The sequence below is a fragment of the Octopus bimaculoides genome, chromosome 10, assembly GCF_001194135.2.
Source record: "Octopus bimaculoides isolate UCB-OBI-ISO-001 chromosome 10, ASM119413v2, whole genome shotgun sequence".
Lineage (NCBI taxonomy): Eukaryota > Metazoa > Mollusca > Cephalopoda > Octopoda > Octopodidae > Octopus > Octopus bimaculoides.
Window position 1 is genome coordinate 45,624,690 of NC_068990.1, and position 10,719 is coordinate 45,635,408.

General features: G+C 31.3%; 1 protein-coding gene across 3 annotated transcripts in view; it reads right to left on the reverse strand.

The window, feature by feature from the left end:
• LOC106874158 (stromal membrane-associated protein 1) overlaps positions 1-10,719 on the reverse strand; it is a 128,559-nt gene that overhangs the window by 8,288 nt on the left and 109,552 nt on the right. For 2 of the 3 annotated variants that reach the window (XM_014921785.2, XM_014921802.2), the window contains 3 exons: positions 8,364-8,539; positions 5,373-5,511; positions 2,647-2,817 (listed from right to left, as the gene is read on the reverse strand). In XM_014921785.2, the coding sequence (XP_014777271.1) occupies positions 2,647-2,817; positions 5,373-5,511; positions 8,364-8,539 (486 nt within the window). The remainder of the gene's footprint in view (positions 1-2,646; positions 2,818-5,372; positions 5,512-8,363; positions 8,540-10,719) is intronic. The other variant, XM_014921812.2, reaches the window with a different exon arrangement.

Here is a 10,719-nt window from a genome sequence, read left to right on the forward strand (position 1 = left end):
TTTCACTGTTTCATTTTCCTTTTGACATTCCATTCAAATTCATCACATCTCAATCTGAATGGAAAGAGGAAACTTTTATTCTTTTATGTTAGTTCAGTATCATGGTTAAGCACCATCTAATAATCTGGTGCTATTCTAACTTGGATTTTGGCAATGAAAAAGTGGAAACTTTAAAACATTGCCAGAATTGTGAGAGCATTAGAAAAATGTCTTGCAGTATTTCTTCAGACTCATATATATATATATATATATATATATATAGAGAGAGAGAGAGAGAGAGGCAGACAGGGGGGAAAAAGAGCAGGGAGATAAAAGAATATACTACGCCATTTAGAAATGGAATCCAAAGAAGGAACATCAGTCACAAAGAAAATTTAGAACTCTTACTTATAACTGTTTTGCAGGCTGAAAGTCATTCAGTTTGGGATAATTTGGAAATTCATGCCTATTTCAAGGACATTAGTAAGGTGAAGCTGAGATGCATGAAGTGGGAATTGAAACCAGGCTGCAGAAGTCATTCCATCCTTTTTCAAATTCCCAGTATGAGTTTTGATGTAAATGTGTACATTGCCATTCATTAAGTAATATTGCCATATCTCTTTTGAGAAGGGTATCCAGTATTATGTTGACATTCTACACAGTAATTGTTTTAAATAGGTACAAGAGCAAAATTTTCAGGGAAAATACTTTAGTCAGTTGAATTCAATCTAGCATATTAAGGCGCTTATTTTATTGATCTAAGTCACTAAAAAACACTTTAAGTTTTGAAATTACAAACAAGGAAAGGAGTAAACTAAATACGTCTATAGTTCTTGCATTGGGCAGCAAATATTGAAAAAAAAAGTCAAAAATAAATAATTGTGTTTAAAAAACAGAGTTAAATGTCATCTATAGAGATAACATCTGTACTTATCAGTAAGAATAGAATGCATGAGGTTTATAAATGTGCATTTACAGATATATTTATTAATAGCAAGCATGCACTAAGAGGCGTGTACATGTATGTGTGTACATATGTGTGCATGTGTGTATGTATGTTCATATAAGTTATTGATTAGGATTTTAAGATAGATAGTATTAACTCTTTTGAGACCATATTTCTGTTCAAATACACCACCTTTGTTTCAATTCATTTGAAAAATAACGAAGAATTTAATGAAATAATTTTGTTATTAAGCTGGTATTTGAAACATAAATCAGCATGAAATTTTGATGGGAAATTTTAATTTAGATAACTTTGAGGTCTCTGTGTAGTAGCTAAATTTCCTTCAAATCATACCCTAAACTCTGAAAGTTTATAACATAGAATAGGGGTGGTCTCAGGTGCGTTGGTACCAAAAGAGTTGAATAGGTCTTGCATGGCATGTGACAGATATAAATTCCAAGTCTTATCAGTATAATTGTTATTTTTATTTTAACCTCAGATTTGGTGTTTAGAAATGTTTAATGTTTAATCAATATATTTCATTGTGCTTGCTATCATATTTGAAGATATTTTTATAAATTCTTAAGTAAATAAACAAAATAATTTTTTCTTTTCTCTATTTTATAATTATGTCTCCATGACAACATGGTTAGAAGATTGTTTGAAAAATTTTGAACATTGCTATTGTTGGAATCAGCATGATACTATTCCTTCAGCTAACTTTTTGTCTAAGAAAGAAGCACCTTATCCGACAGTCAAATTGAGGTAAGCAAAATAATGTATCTTGCTCAGACATACAATACAATCCGTACTGTGTATGTATGCATGTTTAATCTTACTGTGAAGTTCAAAAGAGCACATAACAATCTTTACAAAGTTTATACATGATTGATTGAAAGAGCACAAGCATACTCAATTATTTTGAGTTGGAGGAGGTTCAAGTAGGAACTGAAACTATGATTGTTCTATTGTTGATCATAATTGTTTAATTTTCTTTCTGACCATTTTTATTTCACCCCACACGAGATCATCCATACTAAAGTGTTCATATTTAAGTTAAAATCTTAATAAAAATTTCATTACAATGTAAAGGAATAACATGGGATTTCAGTTGGTCAACATGTTACATAACATAAACCAATATATAAAGCTAAAGGTATTTTATTAAACTCTTCTCTTTCATTATATAGAAAGTTAAGTGAGACATCTAGGCAGTCTACTCATTAAAATTTTAATCAGGAAACTGTTGACTTGAAATGACATCTCCACAGTAAGACTAAGTGTGTTTATGGATTATTGTAGGCATGGCTGTGTGATCTAACATATAATTAACTTTGTGGAACACAATAGCTGCAGTAGTAAGGATTGAACTCATGACCCTGTAGTCAGTAGCCTAGTGCCTTGGCTGCACAAAAATGAAGAATATGTGATAAAAGATATCACAATAGAACATTACTAAAAACATCTAATTATAGTTAGGTAAAGAAGAAAAAAGAAAAAGACAATGCAAATGAATTAGTTGAAAGTACAAGGATTAAGGGAGGAAGGTAAATGGATGTGAACTACATGAGTTCAAAAGTTCATTGCAAACTAGAATATTGTAGATTGGTGTGAATATGTGAGAAAGACAAAATAAATAAATAAATAAATAAAGAGTAAAATATAGAAAGCCATTGCAAGGAAGCACCATCAAAATAGAACCCAGTCACCAAAAGATGTACCTGGAGTGGTTGTGTCTGTAAACAACTTGTATTGGTTGACAGGTTCAGTATTAGGCTGCTGAGCCAAGAACATAGAGCCTTGGGGAGCCATGCCAGGTTGGCTAAACATTTGCTGACCACTGAAGAAGGAAGGCACTTGGCTGTAGGCACCCCCTACAATAGGACTTGCAACTATATCCAAACAATGCAACAGGGAGAATAATTTTAGTCATTTCATCTCTGCTAATAATATATTCAAAGTTATAAATATTAAACAATTAGATATACTGATTTAATAATTACATGCTTGTAATAATAATAATAGCATTCAATAAAGCCTTATAAGCACTAAATTTAGTGCTAATGGACTTTAATTACTTTAGAATTGCTTCATTAAAATATTGCAGTTAGCTTGGTAAAGCCTATATATCCAGTACTTGTGTCTATTTATACAGCTATAATGTGTGTGTGAATGAATATCTATGAATGTCTCATGCTTTAGTGCAATTAATAGAGTAAAATTGCTTGAACTATTGTGATCAGAACCATCAGCTAAAAAAGCATTAGCTTCCAACAAAGGAGAAGATGGGAGCTGTAGCACTGATGCTGTTCCTGTGAACATTATTAGTAAGATAGCTACATTTGAAAATTGAAACTGAACCCCAGAATAGGATTATCAGGAAGCCACATTTTGATTAATGGTTGTTAAATTTGTGAATTACTATCAAACACATACATGACTTCTGTGCACAATGTGTAATTATAGTAGCATATTGCAAATAAGTTTGCTGTTACAAACACTATTGGTTAGAGACAGACTTAGCTGGTCTGCTGTTGAAATTTAATGCCAATTTCCTTCAGAACCAAGATAGATTGAGATAGAAATGTCACATCTTCCTTGTGCCTACTACATAATACAAAAGATGTGCTGTGTGCAGCAGCTTTTAAACAGGATTCTGTTTTCCATTGTAATTTGTTAAGCACTCTACTACTTCAGACATGTTCTCAAATAGCAAATTGATTTGTTGTTACAATTACATATTGATGCTTTGAGGTGTACAATTATTCCTATTAATTTTATTTATCTCGTTATTTTTCTCATCAGTACAACTGTAGCCTAAGTTTAACATTGTTGTGATATTTGTGATTGATGGGGGAAATGTTTCCAGAACACCTCAAATAAGTTAATAGCAATGTTGGTTACTATACTCAGAACCTTTTGCTGATGAGGAAAGGCTTAGAATTTTGATTTCTATATAATAATTAATTGCTTAGTTTTTATATGGGTAGTACTTCCTAAAAGTGAGATGAAGCATTTTGTTTAGTTGTACAATGCAATAATTATGTTACAGTGGTATTGTGTTTATCTTTATAGCCCTTATATATTATTACACATCAGTTTTTATTTATCAAGAATAAGCAGTTAGCATTTTCTTCTCTGTGATAGCAGCAGTACATTAAGATAACAAGTAATAGAAAATATATATAAAGATAAACATCTGGTTTGTTGATTCTGAGTCATCAGCAAGATCTAGAATGACATATTGAGACCAACAACAAAATCTTGATTATGTGTCCCTCAAACATTTCCAATCATTAGAGCAATCACGTTCTTTCTAAATTTTTTTCTAACTTTGGAATACTGACCAACTCTATTGCTAAATTAGAGAGAGAAAATGGGGTGTCTTAGAACTGACACTTGTCTACCAGGTCATTATTTTACTGAGAATTGTGTATCTTTGACAGAATGAGTTAATCCTTAATTCTACAGCAGGTAGAGTTTAGTGCACACTACTGAAGGATACAAGAGTGGAGTGGGTGGTGGTGGTGATGATGGTGGTCATTATCAGGTTAAAAACTGATATTCAGCCATTGGAAGCAAGTCAATCCTATTTCTGATAAATATTAATTAAGATGTTGCTTTATTACTTAATTTTTATACACTTCTAGGGCTAAAGTAAGTTTAAGCAATATTAAAAAACACACAAAAGCAACTCAAAAGTAAAGGTAAAAATGTAAGCAATCAAATTACAAGTCAACAAAAATTGAAAAAAAAAAAAGACAAAAAATGTTTGTTGTTCAAACTGAGCTTTAAAACAAATAATAATTAATTGTAATTATCTATTATTCCAATAACATCAGCAATAATAACACAAAGGATAAAAGATGGTTAAGAGATTTCACAATTAATTAAAATGCAACATTTATTAACATTACTACATTTTACAGTAGATAGTGGTAGTTGAAGTGTATCCATTCACACATATATAAGTACATTTATTTCTTTAAATTTGTTCTTCCATGCTGGCATGAATCAACATGAAAGCTACAAATACAAATATCAGCATTTCAATTTTCATTAAGTAATTTTATGATAAAAAAAAGTAGTTTTTGTAGAAATCAAAACTGAGACGACACATTTTTTTTTCTCAATAAATTCATTAATATATTTTGTCTATGACATATTGGTATTAGTGACATACAAACAGTTTGTCCAATACCATAATTATTCCCTTGAAATAACAACAGAAATATTTCCTTTAGGGAACAATTTCTCAAACTCCAAATATACATATACTTGTTCATCCTCTCTACGGAGGAATGTGAATCAGAGAAATCAGAATTAGTTCTCTAACTGGTGATAAAGTTTCTGGAGTTAGGTGAAGAGAAAGTGATTCCATCTCAGTAATGGTAAATAAAAAGCTGAAGAAGGTAAAAGTTGTGAAGAAAAATTTTGCATGCTATACCTGGAACGCCGAAGATGTTCTGTTGCTGGGGAGTTGAAGATCCATACAATGCCATTATGGATTCTTTCGTGGTCTTATCATTACCACTCTTAGCATCAGAACTGGCACTGGTGAAAAGAGAATCATCAAATGCTCCATTCTGGAAAGAAACAGTTGTCTTAGATATTTATGGACTAACATTTAAATGATCAGGGAATTCATACCTTCCATGGTTAAAACTAAAGTATGCTGGAGCCAATGGGGGAGGTTCTACATGTTTACTTAACCTGAAAGAAATAGAAGGTAAATTTCCTTCAAATCACACCTTACAGATTTAAATAAGATAGGGAAATATTACTTAATGTAGCTCTCTTATGCACACCTCAAAAGACAGGACAGTGATAGTTGGAATACCTTTGGTTATAAGTTTGCTCATTTGGAATTTGAATTGAGATAAACATGTGTGTATAGTGATTAGGTCAGTCAGTCTGCAAACCCAAAGATATTACATAAAATAGTCATATCTACTTGTATTTTATTTGATCTCCAAATATTATAAGTCATCACTTTTAGATAGATATATTCACTATCAATACTGCAAGATACCTTTTGTTATACATAGATATATTAATTTTCCCTTGGTAGTATGGCAGGAGTGATTTTTGTTGAAGCAATTATTTTTACAATTGATTGCTCCTCTTGTCACTCAATAGTGATGTTGGCTCATGCTGTGAAATGAGTTCACTACCAATCATATGGAAGTAGAATTGTGCACTTCTCTCCAGATTGCTCAACTGATATAAAACAAGTTCCACAATTAAGTGGTTAACAATAGCAATGTCCAACTCCAAAAAAAACAAAAAAACCCATGAATGTGAGCCTCTTTGTGTTTGCTAGAGCTGTTGGAAATAGAAGACAAATCTTCACTAAATTTTACTTACCCACCTTATTGAAATATTGGTATATAGGCTAATAATATGAAAATGCATTCTACATTCATAATTCTTATTATACACACATGGCATATTCCTTAGGGCAAGGAAATTATAGCATATATTGATAGTAAGGCAAGCCTTTAAAAAAAGTTACTCCTTGATAGGAAATTGTAAGGGAATTTGGTCTAAACAAAATTTCTTAAACCATCTTCATAGTATATTATGAATTTAGCACTGCCAAGCCTTTCAAAGATAGTTTTATGTAATTTAATTTTATAAAAGAGAAAGAAATTTAATTTTATAAAAGAGAAAGAAAAAGATTAATGTAGATATATATTAATTCTTATGTACATGTTTCTCTAAGAATGAACAAGTTAAGAAATGATGCATTAGACAATGTAGTCTAGATATGGCCACAACTAAAATGCATTTGATCACATGTTTACTCGATCAAGTTCAATCTAGGTGCTAACAGGAAATTTGGACTCTGCTACTAAACTCGTTTCTTTGTTGCCAAATAAATGAAGTACAGTGATACAATAAGAACTTGCTAACTTTTCAGTTGAAAAGTTAACAACCACTGCAACCCCATCAGAAAATGATAAGCTTGGAGAAATGTTTAAAGCAAGTTTAGAAATTTATCATTCATATATATGTAAAATTAAACAGAATTAACCTTACAAAATTGATGTAATTACATAAACTAAGATTCAGTTTCCCAAAACAAAAGTAAAACTATTTAAAAAAGTTTTTGCCTTAAACAACACTACTTTTACAGATTTTTTGTATAACAATTTTTCCATGCTCTCTTGGGTTAAACATCTACAAAAATGTGACTATCTGTATGGAATGTTATGTCATGTGGAGTCACCTGAATGCCCACTTTTAATACAAACCAATAAACTATAAAGTAGAAGTAGAGATAAGAATAGAAAGGAACACATATTGCATACTCCTGTATTTTAAAACTCTCATCTACTGTAAATAATAAAATAGAAATAGGAGTAGAATGAATTAATATTATATTAGCAACAGTTTCAGGAGGAGAGTTGGTAGAATTGTTAGGACACTGGACAAAATGCTTTGCAGAATTTCATCCCTCTTTATATTCTGGGTTCAAATTACACTGAGGTCAATTTTGTTGTTTATCCTTTTGGGATTGATGAAATAAATATCAGTTGAGCACTGGGGTCGATGTAATCAACTAGCTCCCTCCCCCAAATTTTAAGCCTTGTGTCAACAGTAGAAAGGATTATATAAATGACAGTTAATTATACAAAATCAGAGCAGTATTTTCTAAAGCTAAGGTAACAATACCTATATACTAACTGGTACATTAGCATCATACATGTGGGTAGCAATGCACTGAAAGTATTTCAATGGAGTGAAATTTCATAATACTAGAGACTTCCTTTTCATGAGAGTAATCATAACTGTAACTGGGGTTAAAAGCAGACTAAAATTTCAGGATAAGTAAAGCTTAACAAGAAATTGAAAGTGAAATAAAGATGCTAATAACTGTAATTTAATTTCAGATCCCAATTGATTAATGATAACCAAAGTATTTATTTTATGATTATTTGAAAACACAGTGACAAACAGATTAAAATGTCAATCTTTAGTATCAAAAAAAATTTCTGTACTTCATTCTTGAACCTCAAGAGAAATTACATTTTTAAGAGAGAGACGTTCTATAAGACACTGTAAGGAGAACAAAAATGTATGTGCTGTGTTGCTAACAGACTAGCTACACTGAAATGATGGTTTTAGTGTCACTCAATCAAAAGGTTCTTTGGTTTGAAGTCAGAACACTTTCAAATCAGAGGAATTTAAGATGTTTTGCACCAACAAGGTGTCTAGTTACAACGATCCACCAGTCCTGTAGCAACGCAAAGAGATTTACCTTCCTAGCTCAAATCTGTAACCACACCATCATTAAAATCAATGAACTATCAACAAAATGCATCATGTAATCAGATGAACATGAAATTCTTTACAAGATGATTACTGTAGGAAAAACATGCATTTTAGTTACTAGTTAAATCCAAATGAAAATAGGTAAAAATATGTATTGTACTTGTTGGAATGCCTGTTGGCTGGAATTGGCAGTGTTTGTAGGTGTCTGTCCAGAGGTTTGGCTTTGAACAGCATTTATAGGAGCAGCAGGTGCTGCATTTGCTGTAGAAGCTCCACTGCTTCCAAGGAAGTCATCTAATAGGTTTGCATTGTTTGCAGAAGATTCACCAGGAGAGCCTGATAATGAAAATAAAATGAAATTTAAAAACAAAACTTAAATATGACTGTTATAAAATATAATTGATGGATTAGCAGAATCATTAAAGCATTCATGAAAATGTCTTAAAGTATTAACTAAATATGGCTCTTTATGTTCAGAGCCAACCAAGATGAATCCCATTTTGGTAGGCTTTATCTTCCAAAGTTGACCAAATAAGTATCAGCTGACTACCAAAGTTTATTTAATCAATCAACCTCTCCTATTAAATTTCTAGTCTTGTGTGCATGCTAAAATTACTACTACTTCTACTACTATAAATATCACTTCTGCTGCTGTCACCATCACTACCACTACCTACCTCTACAGCTGCAATTTGATCCAGGCACTGTAAACCATTGATCAATCTTTAAAAATGTTGAAATACAGCCATTAAAACCATCACATTCTCTTTTCACTTGATTTGTTGCTACTGGGTATGTGGGATGGAGAAATAGAGTACTGGTACCAAACTACAAGCCACAGAATATAGATAGCAACATCCCATTCATTGTCAGTAGATGAAATGGGACTTAAGTCAGTCACATAAACACAGATCTTGGAACATGGCTGGACAGATTCAACAATCCGATGGCAACAGTCTGAGATAGGGAGAAGTATAATGTTTGTGATTGACTGTAATGTAATGACTGGGAAAGGTAATTTTAAAAAGCTTTAAGAAACAACAACTGGTCTAACAAATAAAAATAGCCATTAAAAAAAAAATACATGATAATGCATAAGAAATCAATTATTTCCTAATTGCACATTAGTTTACTTTGTCATAGTAGTAAATGCACATAGTGTACTTTCTCATAGTACAAGTTTCAACCAGTGTTGTATGTGTAACTGAATACATTAGCGGCAAGAACAGGCATGGCTAAAACCTCTCCAAGGCGGTGCCTCAGCCTGTCTCCAGTACAATGACTGAAACAAGTAAAAGATCAAAGATAAATATATACACTCACGCGCACGACACGAGTCCGCACATAGAAGTCAAAGGAGATAACTCATAAAGCTCGGAGTTGTCTCCCTTAGCTTTATTATCAAATTGAGTGGCTAAACCAGTAAAGTTATGTAAGTGTCAAACGGTGTTCAGTTTACTGAACATAAAACTATCGTTACGTAACTACTTCGCTAATTTTCTCAAACGATTAAAAATAAAAATAGTAGCAAAACAAAAATCGATATTATGTATTTCTAGCTAGATTGTTGACAGCAGGTGGCGATTTATACGAAAGAAAAGAAAATTCCACAGTTGTCAAGAACAAAGAAAGTAGTTTAATTAAACCTCAACTCTAAATATATATAGTGATCATAAAGAAGTTGAAATATATGTGGTACTTTTTGGTTATCTCACCCCCATTAAAAAATTGGATTATCTCCCCAAGTTTTATGAGAAATATTGGTACTTTTGGTTATCTCACTCATTTAAAAAAATTGTTTAACCCTCAATTAAAAAAAAAAAAGTGAAAAGATGAAATATCTTATTGAATCTAATAATATTTTTGTAACAAATTATACAAAACTGAAAAGATTAATAAACATGAAAACTGAAAAAATTAAACATCTCACTGAATTTGATAACATTTTTATAACAAATCATACCATTCCTATTGAGGAGGCCAAACGTCAACAATGTGTTGAAGTAGTGAATCAAAAGGATCTGACTCTTTTAATCCAATCTCTTGTCGCCACATAAACTCAGCTTTTTAGTGGGGAGATAACCCAGTTTTTTAATGGCAATGAGATAACCCAAAAGTACCCACTAAGTATTTTACAAATTCAATAACAAAGAATAAATATATAAACAATAGCTATGCTTGTGTGTGTGTGTGTGTGTGTGTGTGTGTGTGTGTGTGTGTGTGTGTGTGTGTTTTTATTCTCAACCAAAACTGCTCAATGAACTGGAATGTAAAACTCTGAGTAACAGTTTTTGTGATGTTTTTGTTTGCAGCTTTATTAATAAAGTGTGTGTGTGTGTATATATATACACATATATATATACACATATATATATACACATATATATATACACATATATATATATACATATATATATATACATATATATACATATATATATATACATATATATATATATACATATATATACATATATATATATACATATATATATATACATATATATATATATATA